This window comes from Jaculus jaculus, chromosome 17 (genome assembly GCF_020740685.1).
Source record: "Jaculus jaculus isolate mJacJac1 chromosome 17, mJacJac1.mat.Y.cur, whole genome shotgun sequence".
NCBI classification, from domain to species: domain Eukaryota; kingdom Metazoa; phylum Chordata; class Mammalia; order Rodentia; family Dipodidae; genus Jaculus; species Jaculus jaculus.
In genome coordinates, this window is record NC_059118.1 from 16,246,725 (window position 1) to 16,267,893 (window position 21,169).

Genomic DNA, 21,169 nt, shown 5'->3' on the forward strand with positions numbered 1-21,169 from the left:
GCTCCTATTCCTGTATGGCTTACTCTCCACTTCTGGTCACCCAAGGCATCCCCAGGGGCTTCTGGAACCCCAGCTTTGTCCTGTCTCATCTTCTTTCTGGGTATGCTGGCACAATTTCCAACTGACAGTACCTGAGACTTCTGCTGCTAGAGGCCACTGTCTCACTGAGGCCAGCCACACGTGCTGCAGATCAGTGGTAGCTGGAAGCAGCCTTCAACCAGTGGCCAGAGCTGCTACCGTACAGATTAGGAGTCCACACACTACAGCCCAGCCATAGCTTAATTTTAGTTTTTGGTTTTAGCCCAGGACTCTGCATATACTAAGCATACATTCTCCCATGACCTGCTTTTGTGTATTCTGTTAGCTGAAATTCTTCTTCTCCAAGTGTATGTTGTACCTTTAATGACAGCCTCCTGCTGTTTGAATAAGCAGCCCGCACGCACTTTCACGTTGCACTGAGCCCTGCCAATTATGCAGCCCTCTTAGCTCTTCCCTCCGCCCATTCTCACCCCAGAGTCATCTCTGATACAAAGCTTAGCAGCCACCAGAGACAGAGAGCAAGCACAAAAATGACCCAAGAAGATGTCAGACGAGGCAACACCTTGGGGAAATGAGGTAGGAGATGCTCTCTCTACACTCTCTGGGGGAGAACAATACAGGACTAGGGGCCAGGGCAGTGAATGACTGAAGGCCTTTCCTTCTGTCTGAGGACCTGTGGATGACAAAGCCAGGTAACTTTGTTTATGGAGAAGAGGCTTGCCATGGAGCTGTCCACTCAGCCTCTGCTGAGCCCATGCTTGAAGCAAAAACCACGCGTGCTTCAGAGCTCCTTCCTCAGCATGTCAGCCTAGGTCACCACAGCACAAGCACAGGCTGGCCGTCAGTTACTCTGATTTCTTCCTATTTGTGAAAAGAACACATAATGTGTCTAGAGAATGGCCACATGAGAAAAAGAGCCTCCTGTGTGTGACCTTAAAGGGGTCGTGGTGACACTGGAGCAACGTGAGATGTCCAACCTCGGCTGAAGGTGCAACTCTCCTAACAAAAGGGGATGGGGAGGAGGGAAAGGGCCATGCTTGTTCCCAGATGCCTGCAGACCATCATCTGCAGGGGGCTTGGCATGGCCTCCTCACGTTGCTAACTTCCTCTCCAAGCTGAAATCTACCTTCTCTCCTATGACTAGCAGCTCACAGGATCACAAGTGACTCAGTGACTCACCATTACTCTCTGACTTGCAGGTAGGGCAGTGAACTAGGCAGCACTGTACCCTCATCCCTCACCCTCCACTTAACAGGGCAGTTCTAAGGCAGAAAGTTCCTTCTGCCTTGCTGGGCCAGACCCTGGCTGCCAGTGGCCTAACCTTTAGGAAATGTAAACACACATCTTCCACAGTGCCTATTTGTTATATGTTTCATCAGATTTTCCCAGGGGAAGGAAGAGCAGTCACTGCCCCCATGGGCCAGTAACAGACAGATAACCAGGGCCCACTTGCAAGGCTCAGCACTTCGGTCATTTCAAGAAATGTCTTCAGCTCCCAGAAATCCACAGCCTCAGCAGCAGCTCAGGGAACATCACGCAACCTTGTTGCTGTTTGAGGGGCGTCTGACTCCCCTATGTGCCCTTTCTCAATTCTCGCATTCTTGTGCCTCACGGAGAAGGTCACACTCCTAAGCCATCATCACTCTCTCCTCCAATTCTGTTGCTCCTCTGTGAAAATGACCCAATGGTGGGAATAGGGATTAGCAGAGTGAGGGCCACAGTGTAGAAGGCTGCCAAGTCTGAACGGGCATACTAACAAAATGATTCCCCAGCAGGGTGTGCTGGCGCATGCCTTCAATCCCAGTATCGGGGATGCTGAGGTAGGAGGATCACAGAGTCCGAGGCCACCCTGAGACTACGTAGTGAATTCCAAGTAAGCCTGGAATATAGTGAGACCCTACCTTGAAAAACCAAGAAAAAAAGAAAAGAAAAAGTTTCCCCAGAACAGAAGACGACAATGGAGCCTATATTCCTGAATCCATAATCTCTCATCTCTTTGCCATGTGGTATTGGAACTTGTGGATTCTCTGATACAATTATCATTCTTCAACTCAGTAAAGAAAGGCAAGAGGGGGCTGGAGAGATGGCTTAGTGGTTAAGCCTAAGGACCCCAGTTCAAGGCTAGATTCCCCAAGACCCACGTTAGCAAGATACACAAGGGGCGCATCGTCTTTGCAGTGGCTGGAGGCCCCTGGCATGCCCATTCTCTCTCTTTCTCTGTCTGTCATTCTCAAATAAATAAAAATCAACAACAACAAAAAAAAAAAAAAAGACAGGAGTCTCCATATATATATCTGTCTCCTCTCCACCACTCAAATAAATAAATAAAAATTTTAAAAAGTAGGAAAGAGGGTGCTGCAAATTCTTCCTGGAGGGTTTGGTGCAAGGGCTCTCATCTACTCCCTCTGCAACAAGGTTAGGCTACATCTGCTTTGTACATCCAGGCTGAGATCTCAGCACTCGGGAGACAGAAGTAGGAGGCTTGCTGTGAATTCAAGGCTACCGTGAGACTACATAGTAAATTTCAGGTCAATCTGGGCTACAGGGAGACCATACCTCAACACACACACACACACACACACACACACACACACACACACAGCCTTTATTAAGGTGACTAAAGCCAACTAAGATAGCACACAACTATTATCTAGTCTGGGCTAAATAGCTTGGACTTCATGATGAGACTCTGTCTTTAATGAATGTATTAATCAGTTAGTTAATAAGATAAAGCCAGGCAAGAGGGCATACATGCTTAATGCCAGCACTCAGAAGGCAGGGATAGGAGGACTGCTGGGAGTTTGAGGCCAGCCCAGGACTACAGAGTGAGTTCCAGGTCAGCCTGAACTAGAATGAGACCCTACCTGGAAAGAAAGAAACAAACAAAATAAAACAAAACAAAACCAACAAAAGATCTAGTCTCCAAGACCACTAGAGACCACCAGGAGACTGAAATACCACCATGAGTGATAACACCTTGGGACCCAGGCAGCTGGTGGGTAATGAAGAGTAGTGCTCCTTCTTTCCCACAAGCCCAGGCCACTCAATCCACCCTCCGTGAAGACTGAGGTCCAGGGGCTGCTGGGCAAGATGGCGGCGTAGTAGCCATGCCAAAGCAGCCTAGGGCGGAAAATAAACAGAAAAACAGCAAAATGCACTCTTCACACAGCAGAGAAGCAGAATAGACTCAGATCTAGAAAGGAGGAAACAGGCCACCAGGCAGACCAATCCGGGCCCACCCCCAGCAGAGCTGCAGAAGCAGAAAGCATGTGGAGGGATTTTGCAGTCACATCAGCCTCCTTACATCAAGAAACCTGAAGGGGAGGACAGCAGGGACCAGCTGAGCTGCTCAGGTACAACTCCAGGCATCCTGCACAGCCTCCCACCCAACTGCCAGTGCTGCAAACCGCCAGAGAACTCATTCAGCCCTGGCTGCACAGCATCCAGCACAGCCAAGGAGAACAACAGAGCCAGCGACCCAGAGCCCACAGTGCAACAGAGAGGGATCCAGGTGGGCACTCAGCATTGGTGACATTGGAAGCCATCCCAAAAGATAATAAGGCCCACTTACGCAAAGCCAGGAGCATAGGTCTGCATTGGAAGTGTTAATCTCACCTTCCATGTCAGGGCAGGTTATTTGTTACATTTGATTGATATAATCTTGGTTTGCTTTACCATTCTCAAATAAGCTATACTTTGATGTTGAATATTGTTGCCTTTGACTTCCATAGTTTATAGGGCCTTTGTCTTTTTCTTCTGTCATTACTGGGGACAGGGTCTCACTCTGCCCCAGGCTGACCTAGAACCCATTTCACACCAGAAATCTCAACCTCCCAGTTGACAGGATTAAGGATATGGGGCAACACACACCCTTAGGGACTTGGGCTTTATTCGATTATCTGTTTGTTTTAATTGCCACTCTTGCATAAATACTCTGTGCTGGTTTTGACTGAATATGTATATTGCTCAGTTGAATTTTAGAATTTGCCAGTAATGTGCTCTACCCAGTCTACTAGAATTCTTGAACAGCAGGCAAACAACACCTAGGATCACTTGTGCTGTTTCTGTTGGGAGTATAAGAGCTACACCTGGCACCTTAATCTCCTACTGTAAAGATATATAAAGTAGGTTTTACACCGCTAAGATCACTGCAGCTAACTAGAAGACCCAATCATCAAATTAACTCAAGATAAAAAGAGTCTCTACATTATACTACAAGAAACACAAAAAAATCAAGACAACACAATCCCACCAAAATTTATAAATCCATCACAAATGACCTCCAGTAAGACTGTTTCAGATGAAATGCCTGACAATGATTTAAAAAAAAAAAAAGACTATATCTATTCTCAAAGAAATAAAAGAAGAGAACAAAAGAATCAAAGAAGAAAACAAACTCCTGAAGGAGAACACAGGACACCTTAATGAAATAAGGAAGGCAATACAAGACATAAGGAAATAGCCAGGCATGGTGGTGCACACCTTTAATCCCAGCATTTGGGAGGCAGAGGTAGGAAGAGTTCAAGGCCGCCCCGAGATTACACAGTCAACTCAAAGTCAGCCTGGATTAGAACCTACCTCAAAAAACAAAAAAAAGAAGAAAAACAGAAAAAGAAATACTAAAACTGAAAAACAGAGTAAATCAGATAGAAAACTCTATAGAAAGTTTCACCAGTAGAATGAATGAAGGAGAGAACAGAATGTCTAAACTAGAAGGCCGGTCTAATACAGTCAAACATAGAGAAAGACAAATTAATAGGAAGGCATGAGTGGGAATTTCAAGAATTAGCGGGTACTATGAAGAGATCAAACATAAGGATTCAGGGCATAGTATAAGGATAAGAATTTCACTCCAAAGGCATAGCAGGTATTTTCAACAAAATCATAGAAGAAAATTTCCCCCAAATATGGAAAGTTATACCAATGCAGATACAGGAAGCCTTTAGAATGCCAAACAGACAAAATCAGCAACAAAATCATAGAAGAAAATTTCCCCCAAATATGGAAAGTTATACCAATGCAGATACAGGAAGCCTTTAGAATGCCAAACAGACAAAATCAGGAAAGAACCTCTCACCATCATATTATAACTAAACTACAAAACACACAAACCAAAGAAAATTTATTGAAAGCAGTTGAGAGAGAAAAATCAAGTCACATACAAAGGGAAACCCATGAGGATGACAGCAGATTTCCAACAAATTTTAAAAGCCAAAAGGGCTTGGAATAATGTATACTACATTCATAAAGATAAAACAAGTGTCAACCAAGATTACTTTATCCTGCAAAGCTATCCATCCAAATTGACAGAGAAATGTGGTGGCATACACCTTTCATCCCAGCACTTGGGAGGCTGATGTAGGAGGATGACTGTGTGTTTGAGGCCACCCTGAGACTACATAGTTAATTCCAAGTCACCCTGGGCTAGAAAGTGACCCTACCTCACAAAACAATCCAGGTCCAGAAAGCCAAATGTCACATGTTCTCTCTCGTATATGGATCCTAGCTACAAATGATTGGACTTCTATGTGAGTAAGAATAAAATTCAGTAGCAGAAGCCAGTGGAGATTAAAGGGAATAGAAGGGGGACTTAATAGGATGGTATTGTATATATGTAAGTAGAAGAACAGATTAATGAGTATGAAAAAGCTTAAATGAGGTCAGGGGAAGAGACTGAGTAAAGGAAAGGTAGAGGGAGGGCTAATCAAAATCTAAGAGGATATAAATAAATCATATGGAATCTTACCTTTTTGGACAATGGAACCACAGGCCATAGATTGTTGCTAGAAAGTGTTCAGTGCCAGGGATAGGATACCTTCCAGAGAGTTGTTGGCCAGGGAGTTTCCTGATTGCCCCCAAAACATTATAGACCATTGCCGAGGCCTTTGGTTTCCCACCAGGAATAGATGGTAATACCCTACTGCTGAAGACTCACATACTTCGGCTGAAAGGTCAGAGAAATCCTGCTGGAACTGAGCTGAAAACCTCCTCCATGTAGACCAACTGACAGAGAGCTGGAAGAAGCAATTCTGCATGCAGTTCAATGGAAGAGAGAGAAATTACCAGTGAAGACACTCAACAGTGGATACTGCAAGACTTATATTTGGCCAGCCAGGCCAAAAGAGCCAACAGGTGCAATAGTGGCACATCTGTCATGGTAGAAACTAACTGCCCTCTAATTGGACTGGAGGCCCACTCCATGGGAGGGAATACATCCCTGATACTGAAAACTTAAAACAGTGGCAGTCATGAGCCCTAGGTGTAATGTCTGCTGGTGTCTGGCTAAATGTATACTATACTTACACTATGCTTATCAAACTGCCCAGTAAGCACTTCACTTAATGCCATGCCCTTATATCAATGCTACTCTCACTTTTGGTAGAGAATCTTCTCTTTTCAGATGGCAGTGACTGCCAGGCATGGTAGCTCATGCCTTTAATCCCAGCACTCAGGAAGCAGAGGTAGGAGAATCACCGCGAGTTTGAGGCCACCCTGAGACTCCATAGTGAATTCCAGGTCAGCCTGGGCTAGAGTGAAACACTACCTTGAAAAACAAAAAAGCAAAACAAACAGATTTCAGTGACCTTGGAATGACACAGAATGTATCATGGTGCTGGAAAGAAGTGACAGGAGTGCTCAGTACTGTCACATCTCAATCACACCTTCCAAGGCTCAGGGTCTAATGTGGAAAGAGGTGGTGGAAAGAATGTAAGAGCCAAAGGAAGGGTAGGACTCCTTACAACATGGTCCCCCCAGGTACAAAATGGCCTAAATATCCATGACCTCACAGTGCCTGACAATACCTATGCAAAACCATCATAAGAGGAGAAAAAGATCATGACATCAAAATAAAAGAGAGACTGATTGAGATGGGCAAGGGATATGATGGAGAATGGACTTTCAAAGGGGAAAGTAGGGGGGGGGTATTACCATGGGATATTTTTTATAATCATGGAAGTTGTTAATAAAAATAAAGTACCTTGGAATAAACCTAACCAAGGAAGTAAAGGATCTCTACAATGAAAACTTTGAAACACTCAAGATAGAACTTGCAGAAGACACTAGGAAATGGAAAGACTTCCCACAGTCTTGGATTGGAAAAATCAATATTGTGAAAATGGCATTCCTACCAAAAGCAATCTACGCATTTAATGCAATCCCCATCAAAATTCCAATGGCATTCTTCATGGAAATAGAGCTTTATCTCTCTTGACACACAAGAATTGACTCCAGTTGGATCAAAGACCTAACATCAGACCTGAAACTCTGAAACCACTAGAGGAAAAGGTAGGGGCACCCTTCAACATACTGGCACAGGCAATGACTTTCTGAATATAAGCCCAGTTGCTCAGGAAATAAAACCACTAATCAACCACTGGAACTTCATGAAATTACAAAGCTTTTGTACAGCAAAGGACACTGTGACTACAGCAAAGAGGCAACCTACAGAATGGGAGAAAATCTTTGCTAGCTAAACATCTGACAGAGGACTAATATCTAGAATATACAAAGAACTCAAAAAACTAAGTAATAAGAAAGCACGGTGTGGTGGCATATGTCTTTAATCCCAGCACTTGGTAGGCAGAGGTAGGAGAATCACCCTGAGTTTGAGGCCACCCTAAGACTACATAGTGAATTCCAGGTCAGCCTAGGCTAGTGTGAAACCCTACCTCGAAATCATACAACCAAATAAAAAACAGCCTATGGAACTAATAGGGAGTTCTCAAAAGAAGACATGGTCTATAAACATTTTAAAAAAAAAAAATGTCCTTAGCTATCAGGGAAATGCAAATTAAAATTACTGTGAAGCCAGGCATGGTGGTGCATGCCTTTAATCACAGCACTTGAGAGGCAGAGATAGGAGGATCACCATGAGTTCAAGGCCACCCCGAGAGGACATAGTGAATTCCAAGTCAGCCTGGGCTAGAGTGAGACCCTACCTAGAAAAACCAAAGACAATAAATGCTGGTGAGAATGTGGAAAAAAAATAAACCCTCCTGGGAATGCAATCTGGTCCAGCCATTGTGGAAATCTGTGGAGGTTCCTGAGACAGTTAAAAATAGATCTACCATATGACTCAAGTATAGCACTCCTAGGCATATATCCTAAGGACTCATCACACTACCTTAGAGATACTTGCACATCCATATTTATTACAACTCTGTTCACAATAGCTAGGAAATGGAACCAGCCTAGATGTCCCTCAATTGATGAGTGGATAATGAACATGTGGTACATTTATACAAAGGAGTCCTATTCAATGGTAAAGAAAAATGAAATTATGAAATTTGCAGAGAAATGGATGGACCTGGAAAGAATAATACTTAGTGAAGTAACCCAGGTCCAGAAAACCAAGCACTGTACGTTCTCTCATATGTGGATCCTAGCTACAAATGATTGGACTTCTGTGCAAGTTGGAATAAAACTGGGTAGCAGAGGCCAGTAAGCTAGAAAGGGGCTATAAGAAAAGGAGGGGAAGGGAGGACTTAAGGAGATGATATTGTATATATGTAAGTAGAAGAACAGATTACTGGGGGTGGAAAGACCTAAGTGAGGTCACAGAAAGAGATTGAGTAAGGAAGAGTGTAAGGAGGGTTAATCAAAATCTAAGAGGGTATGTCATTTTGGGTAGAGAATCTTCTCTTTTCACATCGCAGTGACATTGGGACGACTCAGAAGGCATCATGGTGCTGGAAAGAAGTGACTGGGGTGCTCAGTACTGCAATATCTCTATCACACCTTCCAAGGCTCAGGGTCCATTGCGGAAGAAGTGGCAGAAAGAATGTAAAAGTCAAAGGAAGGGTAGGACTCCTTCCAACGTGCTCCCTCCAGACACAAAATGGCCTGGATATCCATGACCTCACAGTGCCTGACACTACCTACACAAAACCATCATAAGAGGAGGGAAAGATCACGACATCAAAATAAAAGAGAGACTTATTGAGATGGGGAGGGGATATGATGGAGAGTGGAATTTCAAAGGGGAAAAGGGGGGGAGGGTATTACCATGGGATATTTTTTATAATCATGGAAAATGTTTTTAAAATTGAGAAAAAAATAAGATTAAAAAAATAAAAGAAAAAAAATGTAAGAGGGTATGAATAAGTCATATGGAAACCGACTTTTTTGGACAATGGTGCACCCAGAAGCCACAGATTGTTACTAAAATTTTTTCAGTGTCAAGGATGGGATACATTCTAGTGAGTTGTTGGCCAGGGAGGTCCCTAATGCCCACACTGCCTGAGGCCACTGCCAAGGCTCTTGGTTTCCCACCAAGAATAGACAGTAAGACCCTATTGCTGAAGACTCCACATGCTTGGGCTGCAAGGTCACTAAGAAATCTTGCAAGAGCTGAGCTAAAAACCTCCTCTAAGTAGACCAGCTGAAAGGAAGCTAGAAAAAGCTACACTGGATACAATTCAATAAGAGAGAAAGAGAAGTCATCAGTGAGATAAACATCACTGAGAGTCATCAGAGAGATAAACATCAGTGGACACTGCAAGCCTTAAATTGTACCAGCCAGGCCAAATGACCCAATGGGTACAATAGTGGCATGTCTGTTATGAGGGACACCAATTACTCTACAATTGGACTGCTGACATGCTCCATGGGAGGGAATACATGCCTAATACTGAAAACCTATGACGGGAGAAGTCACAAGCCCTAGGGGTGTAACATCTGCTGGTCTCTGGCTAAATGCATATATTATGCTCACCAAATTGCCCAGTAAGCACTCCTCTTAATGTTCATACCCCTATCTTTTTTTTTCTTGTTTTGTTTATTTTTATTTATTTCTTTGAAAGTGACAGAGAGAAGGAGGGGGGGAGAGAATGGGCATGCCAGGGCTTCTAGCCACTAACGAACTCCAGATGCATGCGTACCCTTGTGCATCTGGCTAACATGGGTCCTGGGAATCGAACCTTGAACCGCATACCCATATCTTAATGCTCCTCTTACTTCTGGTTACAGAACCTTCTCTTTTCAGATGGCAGTGACCTTGGGATGATTCAGAAGACAGTATGGTGCTGAGAAGAAATGCTTAGCACTGAAACATCTCTATCATACCTTCCAAGGCTCAGGGTCCATTGTAGTAGAGGTGGCAGAAAGAATGTTAAGAGCCAAAGGAAGGGTAGGGCTCCTTACAGCGTGCTCCCCCAGACACAAAATGGCCTGGTCATCCATGAACTCACAGTGCCTGACACCACCTACACAAAACTATCACAATAGGAGGAAAAGATGATGACATCGAAATAAAAGAGGATGATTGAGAGGGGGAGGGGATATGATGGAGAGTGGAGGTACAAAGGGGGAAGTGGGGGGAAGGAGGGAATTACCATGGTTTACTGTCTATAATTACGGAAGTTGTCAATAAAGAAAAAAAAAGAATGAGGCTCAGATAAGTGTCCCAGGGACTTAACGGCAGGCATGTGATCAACTCAGTTGTATCTGGGCTATACTGAAAGCTAGGTATTTTCATTACCACATCTGTTTATTCCCTATCTCATTCTAATTCACCCAGTCAAGGAATTATCCTGCGTATGTGAGGTCCTGACCATCCCAGAGTTTTTATAGCAGAGGCCCTCATACCAGACAACCAAGGACAGACCATTTTGAAACACATATGTGGTATCAATTATTCATTCAAAGATAAAATCCAGCTGTAACCAAGCAGCTCCTACAAATATACTACACATCCATGCTCAGCAAGATGCCTCATTCAGCCAGGCATGGTGGCACACACTTTTAATCCTAGCACTCGGAAGGCAGAGGTAGAAGTTTACCATGAGCTCAAGGCCACCCTGAGACTACATAGCGAATTCCAGGTCAACTTGGGCAGGACAGAGTGAGCCCCTACTCAAAAAACAAAAAACAAAAAAGATGCCTGGTTCTAGCCAGTGAAGAAGAAACCATCACTAACCCTTCCTGTAGCTAGGGCTGTCTTGGTGAAAAGGCATATAAATATACATAGATGTAGACAGAGATAGAAATGTAGGTAGAGAAAAGATTAACTACCTGTTCAAATTAACTCCCTTTAACAGAAGGCATCATGAGCAACAATCACGGGTCCACTACCAATTGCTGTTACAGAAATTAGAATAAGCCGGACAAAGAGTCATACATCTGTTAACACAGCACCGAGGAGGCTGAAGCAAGAGGATCTCAAGTCTAATAAAAGCCTGGACTACATATCAAACTTCAAGACAGCCTACCCTGGGCTATTTATAGGACCTCACATCAAAAAACAAAACAAAACAAAAAAAAAAAAAAAAAAAAAACCCACAAGGGAGGGAGGGCTCATCAAAATCTAAGAGGATATAAATAAATCATATGGAATCCTCCATTTTTGAACAATGGAACACTCAGGAGCCATAGATTGTTGCTAGAAAATTTTCAGTGCCAGGGATGGGATACCTTCCAGTGAGTTGTTGGCCAGGGAGGTCCCTGATGCCCCCAAAACATTATAGGCCATTGCCGAGGCCCTTGGTTTCCCACCAGGAATAGATGGTAATACCCTATTGCTAAAGACTCCACATACTTGGGCTGCAAGGCCACTGAGAAATCCTGTTGGAACCGAGCTGATAACCTCCTCCATATAAACCAGCTGACAGAAAGCTGGAAGAAGTCATTCTATGTGTAGTTCAATGGGAGAAAGAGATACCACCAGTGAAGACACTCAACAGTGGACACTCCAAGCCTTATATTTGGCCAGCCAGGCCAAATGAGCCAACGGGTGCACTAGTGGCATGTCTATCATGGTGGACACCAACAGAAGGCCCACTCCATGGGAGGGAATACATCCCTGATACTGAAAACTTAAAACAGGGGTAGTCATGAGCCCTAGGGGTGTAACGTCTGCTGCTGTCTGGATAAATGTGTATACTATGCTTATAAAACTACCCAGTAAGCACTTCTCTTAATAGTCATACCCTTATGTTAATGCTACTCTCACTTTTGGTAGAGAATCTTCTCTTTTCAGATGGCAGTGACCTTGGGACGTCTCAGAAGGTTTCATAGTGACTGGAGTACTGAGTAATATCTCTATGACACCTTCCACGGCTCAGGGTCTAATGCGGAAGAGGTGGCGGAAAGAATGTAAGAGCCAAAGGAAGGGTAGGACTCCTTACAACGTGCTCCCTCCAGACACAAAATGGCCTGGATGTCCATGACCTCATAGTGCCTGACACTACCTACACAAGACCATCATAAGAGGAGGAAAAGATCATGACATCAAAATAAAAGAGAGATGGATTGAGAAGGGGAAGATGGAGAATGGAATTTCAAAGGGGAAAGTGGGGGGAGGGAGGGTATTACCATGGGATATTTTTTATAATCATGGAAGATGTTAATAAAAATTGAGAAAAAATAAAACAGGGCTAGTGAGATAGCTTAGCAGACAAGGTGCTTGCCTGTGAAGCCTAAGGACTCATGTTCAACTCTCCAGATCCCACGTTAGCCAGATGCACAAAGTGACATAAGTGCACAAGGCCACAAGATGGTGCATGTGTCTGGAGTGTGACTTTAGTGGCTGGAAGTCCTGGTACAGCAATTATCTGTCATATTAAAAAAAAAAAACAAAAACTACAAGGCTGGGCGTGGTGGCACATGCCTTCAATCCCAGCACCCAGGAGGCAGAGGTAGGAGGATTACCCCAAATTCAAGGCCTCCCTAAGACTACATAGTAAATTCCAGGTCAGCCTGAGCTAGTGTGAAACCCTATCTAAAAAAAAAAAAAGACAGGCATTTGGAGGCCAAGGAGATGGTTCACTGGGTAAGAACACTTGCTGCATAATAAGTATGAGGATCTGAATTCAATCCTCAGCACCCAGGTACAAAGCTCAGCATGAGCATGCACACCTACAAGCAGCCCTGGGAGGGGCAGAGACAGTACTGCAGGGGCTCACTGGTCTAACAGAAAAATGGCAAGCGCCAGGTTCGGGGACATACTGTCTCAAGGAAGTAAGGCAGAAGAGAGAGAGAGGGACACCCGGTGCCAATGTCCAACTCTGCCTCTGAAAGCATACATGTCTGTGCACGTGTGTGTGCACACACGTAAGTCACACACATATACATCACAGGTGTGTTTATAGCCATCACAACTTAACACTAATATGACCTCTAGCTCCCAGCTAGGAGAGGGAGTTAAGTAAGAAGGTATCACACCTGGCATGGTGCCACAGGCCTTTAATACCAGCACTTGGAAAACAGAGGTAAGAGGTAAGAGGCCAGCCTGGGACTACAGAGTAAGTTCCAGGTCAGCCTGGGCTAGAGTGAGATCCTATCTTGAGAAACCATGAACAGCAACAAAAAAGAGAGTAAGCCTTTTCTGGAGGAGTGAAGACACCAGACTGCTAGGGGAGCGGCACGGAGTCAGAACTTTATCAGCTTCTGCTCCCTGAGCTCCCTTCCTGAGTGGACTGTGAGAGACTGCTCAGGATTTTAAAACATCTGCATCGTAGCACAGCTACTGGTATTTCACAACACTTGAAGGCTCTTGCTCTTAACCAACACTAAAATGAAACTGCTTCTATTAAGAAGGAAAATTAAAATACCTTTCAATTATCCTACAGTTTCTTAGAAGTGGATAAACATTATTACCAGGGATGAGAATGGATCTGGTGAATCACCACGTCATGCCAACCTATTTTAAACACCTCAGGACTATATAGCTCTCCACTATGTAGCTCCAATGAGTTAAAGTCCCCAGTGTGCAAAAGTACATAGCATCTAAAGGCTCCATAGCAGTTAGGCTCAGGAAACCTGCCGCCCTTTGAGCCTGGTTCACCACACAAGAGCAACCCAGAAACATACCAGCAGGCTAAGATACAGAGTCCTGTGAAGAGGATGATGGGGATGGGATAGGATGCACAGAGCAGCCCATGGTTGTAGAAGGCCTGAGATATCTTCTCACGCAGCCTTTCAGTCAGGGTCATCCTCAGCTGAAGTCACCTTGCTGCCATCCCGGAAAGTGACCATGGATCAGCCTGGCAAATGATGGACACCACTGGCAATGGACATCATCTGCAGGTACCTAGCCAGAATGGAGAAAAACCAATTAATAAAGAAAGCTTGTCGTGCACACTAGGATTGTCAGAAGCAGGCAGCATTTACAAGGTCAGAAAATGGTTTCGGGCTGCTTAAATATAAGATCTGGAGGGAGACATGAGTCCCAAACCACATTCTTACACAAACAGGAATTACTAATCATGCTCAGTGGAGTCATCCCCCAACATAAAAACACCAAAAACCTTGGGCACTTAACCTAATAGTCACCAAATTAAACTTACTCATGGGCAGCAGTAAGAGGCTGCAGTCTCCGTTCCTGGTCCCACGGCTGCTCCTCAGAGCACGAAGGCAGAGTGATCCCAGTGCTTTTGCCTACTCAGCAGCAGCCCCCTTTCTCAAGTAGCAGCACCCACTGGGGCTCAAGGGATCCTAACCACTCCACAGAACTTGACCAGCAGGGCCAAGAGGAGGAACTGGCTATTATTCACCACCCCCCAAACCCAGTGTTCCCCAGGCTGTTCTGGCTTCAGTCCTTCTGGAAGACTGGCTCATCAACTTTTCTTTCCAGTCCATAAGTCATCCCACATCCTTCCACTAAAGCCATTTTTTGTGTCTTAATTTAGCTCAAGTTAATTTCTGTCATTTGAAACAAAGACCTTTAAACCAGTCCTATAAAATAAGAAACCCTAACATGTCAAGGGATCCAGAGTCTCTTCTGACTGAGTTCTCCAAAGGAATTCAAGTATAAATTCACTTCTGTTCCATATTACTATTTCTTTGGTCTGTACTACAGGGAACCTGCTCAGACATGTGTCTTGGCTTGACTAGGCTCACTGATGACAACTCAGATAAAAGGATGACTCCTTAAATGTCAAAACCAGAAATGAGAAGGAAACGGAGTCCTCTTGCCTAATTCACAAGCAAAGGAATGGCCATCATTCTTTCCACCTTCACATGCAATTTTCCACCCAGGAATCTTCTAAGGGATACAAAGAACGTTTTGTGGGTCCATCACTAGGCAATGGATAAGGAAGATTGCAGAAGTTAGCTGTTGGTCCAAGCAGAGGTGTTCACATGGTTCTGTCACTCACCCTGGACAGACAGGTCAAGGAAGTCTCAAGCAGAGGTTCTAGTACTGAGCTCATCTGTCTAGCCCATACACTCTCAACAGGCAAATGCGTGCTCTCCAGTGCCCCCACCTTCCTCCCGCCTGAAGGAGAAAACACGTGCCCGAGTGTCCATCTAGCAAGAGGATTCCTGAAGACAGGTCGCCATAACCAGTTGTCCTACATCTCTTCCCTCTGTTGTTCCCCAAACCAAGCCCTCTAGGAGATTCTGCTCCCCATCCCAACTTCCCTCCCCGGACTAAATGCACACACGAGATGGACCAGCCTCTGCAGTACAGCTCTTACACTTAGATCTTATGTGAGACAAAAGCTAACTGGTACATTTCCATTCTGTAGTCAATACAAACCTCTGACTTCTATTGATATTTACCACTTACACTAAGTATTAATTTTCAGAGCACTTAGAAACAAATTCAGGGCTGGGCCTGGGTGGCGCATGCCTTTAATGCCAACACTGGGGAGGCAGAGGTAGGAGGATCACTGTGAGTTAGTTCAAGGCTGCCCTGAGACTACACAGTGAATTCCAGGTCAGCCTCAACCTAGGCTAGTGAACCCTACCTTGAATACACACACACAAAATAAATAAATAAATAAATAAATAAGATTCTAGCTCATCACACAGCCACCAACCTGCACTTCTACAATAGATTTTTTTTTTTTTTGAGGGTCTCGCTCTAGTTCAGATTTACTTGGATCTCACTCTATATAGTCCTAGGCTGGCCTTGAACTCCTACCTCTGCCTCCCAAGTGCAGGGGTTAAAAGTATGTACCACCATACCTGGCATACAGTAGAAATTTTAATACAGGGCTATCCCAAAGGCAAATTTACTCAACCAGAACCAAAAACCTGTTTTTCCTACATTGCCCCAGAGTTACACATTGCTTCAGATCAAAATCCACACCTCATAAAAAAAATTTTTTTAAATGGGCCGGAGAGATGGCTTACTGATGAAGCGCTTGCCTGTGAAGCCTAAGGACACAGGTTCAAGGCTCGATTCCCTAGGACCCACGTTAGCCAGATGCACGTTAGCCAGGAGGCACAAGGGGGTGTCTGGAGTTCCTCTGCAGTGGCTGGAGGCCCTGGCACGCCCATTCTCTCTCTACCTCTTTATCTGTCACTGTCAAATAAATAAATAAACAAAAATTTTTTTTAAACCCACAATTGTTCTACCTGAGTTTACAAGATAGTTTTGCCCTGGAGACCTGAGGGAACCATGTTACATAAAAACCTACACTCCTGCTCCATCCTTTGGGGAAGAATCCATTATAAGCAAAAACAAAAGAGCTGCTAGTGATTGGAACCGGAGCTATATGCTTAGAGAAAAAACTGCTAGAATAGGCAGCACAGCCCTGAGGCACCCTGGAAGGACAGGCCCAAGTCAAGTCACACCCACAGGCTATACAGATGAGGGCACTAAAGAGAGGAGCAAGCATGCAACTTATTCCAACCTGATCATGAGCTTGTTTAAGGTGAGAAAGCAAATGTGGAAGTGCAGAAGAAATACACACACACAAGAATCAACAACAGAAAAAAAAAAAAAAAAAGAACAAGTAAAAGATCATCTAGCTGGGTGTGGTAAGGCCACCCTGAGACTACATAGTGAATTCCAGGTCAGCTTGAGCCAGACTCATAAAAACAAGGGCATCTGTTGGGCTTGTCTCAAAAATACATATACTTGGCTCTTAGGGCCAGAGAGATGGTTCAACTGATAAGGTGCTTACCTACAAAGCATAAGGACCCAAGTTCAATTCCCCAGTACCTAAGTAAAACCAGATGCCCAAGGTGGCACATGCATCTGGGGTTGGTTTGCGGTGGCTAGAGGACCTGACATGTCCATTCATATTCCCCCCCCTCTCTGGAAACTGTAACTGGAAAAATTGTAACTGTAGGGTTGGAGCAATGGCTCAGCAGTTAAGGCACTTGCCTGCAAAGCCTAAGAACCTGAGTTCAGTTCCCCAGTACCCACATAAAGACAGATGCACAAAGTGGCTCATATGTCTGTAGTTCATTTGCAGCAACTGGAGGCCCTGGAACTCCCATTCTTTCTCTGTCTCTTTCGCTGCTTGCAAATAAATAAAAATATTAAAAGAAAACTGCAACTGTAAAATGGAAAGGAAGCGGGGAGAATGACCACTGTGCCCCCAGAATCTCCCTTGCTCTCCTCATCAGGCAAAACCCTCAGCCACAGCTAGCATGGCTGAATTCCAAACCTGGATTTCTGTTTCCCCTTTTCATTAAGGCCCACTCCTTCCCTGGGTATAAGGGGCAGTCCTGTGTCCCCAGAAAATAATCAAAACTTCTCAGACATCTAGAGAGAATGTACTCAGCCAGTGGTCCAGAATTCAGGCAGTGTGCGCAGATTGGGACTCACAGCAAGGGAACCCCACAGGGCATCCAGTCCCTGGAGGGTTGGGGCTCATGCTATGCAGCAACTGAAGGGGTGGCAGTGGAGAGATGCCACAGCCAGACTCCACAGGCAGGGACCATGCAGCTGTGACTTGCTTATTTGCAAAAGACAGGATCATAGTTGGGCAGCAAAAGGCTGAAACAGGCTCATCTGCTCAGTTCTGAGGTCTGCCACCTACGGTCTGAAAACCAACCACCTAGGAACTAAATGGACTGCTCAATGATTGGAGACACATGCTAGTGACTGCATCTGTCTGACATTTTCGGATTTGCTTCTGGTTTTAGAGGTAATAAAATGCTTTACCTGTAGACACCTCTTCGTTTCTATATTGAATTGGTAAATTATAGTATGGCTTTCCCAGACCAGGCATCCAAAACTTAAATGAGGAGTGCTTGCATTCTATCGACTTCAGAGAGAGAGAGAGAGAGAGAGAGAGAGAGAGAGAGAAAGAGAGAGAGACAGACAGAGAGTCTGTCTGTCTGTCTGTCTGTCTCAGTACTGCTTCAGGCTGAAGCATGCTGAGCGGATAAATGTGTGACTGTGGCTGAGACAAACCAGAAGCATGGCTCCAAGAGATCAATCACAGACTCCACATAGACAGGCAAGGATAACCGGGTGTATCTAGATCCTGAGACATTTTGGGTCACATGGGTACGAGCCTAGATCTGTAGTCCCTAGCTGTAGGATCACACTGCTATGGCAGTCCCAAGCTAGGCCTTTCGAGGCCCTGTTCCCTGGCCATGCAATGGGCATAGAGCACAAAGAGACATGTTTTCGTACCGGAGTGGAGGCCCTGCTAAAAAATGTCTGGATAAGGTAGCTTAAGCTTATACTTAGGCTCCTATCAGTAAGAGTCTAAACCCACAGACCTTGAGCTTATTTAGAGTACCACAGATAAGGATTTATATGTGAAGACCCCAGGCTTTCAAATATAATCATTTTGGTTTTGTTTTTGAGGTAGTGTCTCACTCTAGCCCAGGCTCGCCTGGAATTCTCTATGTAGTCTCAGGGTGGTCGGTCTCAAACTCACTGCAATCCTCCTACTTCTGCAGTCCAGAGTGTTAGGGTTAAAGGTGTGTACGAACACGGCAGACCCAAGTATGACCTTGAAAGCACCTTACCTGTAACCTCTTTTTGCTTTAAAATGCTATGTCACCTCAGCAGTCTTCTTTGCCACAGGTCTATGTATGTATGCCCTGGCTGGGGGCGATCTTGAAGCCCCCAGGGACTTGCTTTTCTAACTAAATGAAAATGCCACACAAGGCAATTGAGATGCTAATGTTAAATCAGTGTCAAAATATTGCGATTTTTCAGTTTCTCTTGCTTTTTCAACCTCACTGTGATGTAAATGCTACTAACAGACTGCCATATGCTGCTGAAATTCATGGTAAACTAGTTTCTAAGAAAGGGTTGGCTGGGTTCACACCCGAACCCCCCCCCCTTGTCTCAGACCCAAAGCAGATTTAAATAAGCCATGTGTCCTCCAGGCCTTGTCTTGAGGCAAAATGGCCACTTGCCTATGACAACCACATACAGTTTTGGCTGTCTGTCTGTATTTTCTCTCTTGTCCAAAATCAATAAAGCTTTGTTCAGAATGTACTTCTCAGACTTTTAAGAGACAGGGAAAAAAAAAAAAACGGCAAGCATTAATCTTTTCTACTCATACCTGGCCTAAAATACTCCCTGGGGGACAGGAGAACCTGGCTTCCTGAGGGGACTCGAAATAGGCGGAGGACCCCTGTGTCTACCTCTTTTCATCTCCTACCCACTCCCTAAGCATCCCCCGTCCACCCACAAGCAGGAGCAAAAGGATTCGGCCAGGTGTGCTGGCTCACACCTTTAATTTCAGTACAAGGCATTTTGAGGGACTTTTGGAGAGTCACAAGATTCTTCTGGGTATGGAGGCTCACACCTTTAATCCCAGCACCTGAGACATGGATGCAGTAGAGTCAGGAGTTCAAGGCTAGCCTGCCACTGAGCAATGGCAACAGAAACTCTCTTCATTCCTGAGGCTAACAAACTAACTTTAGGGACACTTGTAAGGTCTTAAAGCAGGTGTCAGGACTCTATTCTGCTTGCTTTGCTTGTCTTTTGTTTCTCTTTTGAGATATGCTCTCACTCTAGTCCAGGCTGACCTGGGACTCAACTCACTTTGTAGCCCCAGACTGGCCATCAACTCACAGCAGTCCTCCTACCTCTGCCCCCACCTCTCCATCCCCACGCTGGGATTAAAGGTATGTACCACCACACCCAGTTTTGAGTTGCCTTTTTTATTACTTATTTTCATATAATTATTAGAGAGAGAGGAAATGAGCACACCAGGGCCTCCAGCCACTGCAAACAAACTAAACACATGTGCCACCATGTGCATGGCTTACATGGGCTCCTGAGGAATTGAACCTGGGTCCTTAGGCAAGTGCCTTAACTGCTAAGCCATTGAGTTGGTTGTTTTTGTTGTTGTTGTTGTTGTTTTTGGGGGGTTTTTGTGTGTGGGTTTTTCAAGGTAGGGTCTCACTCTAGCCCAGGCTGACCTGGAATTCACTATGTAGTCTCAGGGTGGCCTCGAACTCATGCAACCCTTCTACCTCTACCTCCCCAGTGCTGGGATTAAAGGCATGCGCCACCACGCCCGGCTCTTCAGTTGCTTTTTTATAAAAACAATACTCAGGTGTTTTAAATTTGTTCATAAAACTTGGTTCTAGGGCTGCAGAGATAGCTTAGTGATTAAGGTGCTTCCCTAAGAACTCATGTTCAAATATCCAGGTCCCACTTAAGCCAGACACAGTGATGCAAGCATGAAATGGCGCACATGTGCAGAAAGGGGCGCACATGTCTGGAGTTAGTTTGCAGTGGCTAAAGGCCCTGGTGTACCCATGCTCTCTCTCTCTACTTTTTTCTCTCAAATAAATAAGAAAAAAGGAAAAATAAATGTTTCTAGGGCTGTTACCATGCTCTCAGTGCACTTACAGCACCTTATCAGGTATTAAAAAAGACAAGACAGAGAGCTGGGCGTGGTGGCACATACCTTTAGTCCCAGCACTGGGAAGGCAGAGGTAGGAGGAGCGCCATGGAGTTTGAGGCCACCCTGAGACTACATAGTGAATCCCAGGTCAGCCTGAGCTAGAATAAAACCCTACCTTAATAAACCAAAAAAAAAAAAAAAGACAAGACAGGGGCTGGAGAGATGGCTTAGCAGTTAAGGTGCTTGCCTGCAAAGCCTAAGGAGCCAGGTTCAATTCTCCAGTTCCTACATAAGCCAGATGCACAAGGTGGCACATACATCTGGAGTTCGTTCTTTGTGGCCCAGGCATGCCCATTCTTTTTTTTCTCTAATAAATAAATAGTACTTTTAAAAAATAAAAAAGTCAAAACAGGGGTTGGAGAGATGGTTGGAGAGTGGTTAAGCCATTTGCCTGCAAAGCCAAATGATCACGGTTTGACTTTCCAGGACCCACATAAGCCAGATGTACAAGGGTGTACGTGCATCTGAAGTTTGTTTGCAGTGGCTAGAGGCCCTGGTCTGGCATGCCCATTCTCTCTTTTTCTCTTTCATTATCAAATAAGTAAAAATAAAAATATTTTTCTAAAAAA

General features: G+C 44.7%; 1 protein-coding gene across 2 annotated transcripts in view; it reads right to left on the reverse strand.

Annotated features, from left to right (window-relative positions):
- Nucleotides 1-21,169, reverse strand: part of LOC101595255 (SREBF chaperone) — a 64,578-nt gene that overhangs the window by 26,721 nt on the left and 16,688 nt on the right. For both annotated transcript variants that reach the window (XM_045136476.1, XM_045136475.1), the window contains exon 2: nt 13,849-14,068. In XM_045136476.1, the coding sequence (XP_044992411.1) occupies nt 13,849-13,970 (122 nt within the window). In that variant the 5' untranslated portion in view covers nt 13,971-14,068. The remainder of the gene's footprint in view (nt 1-13,848; nt 14,069-21,169) is intronic.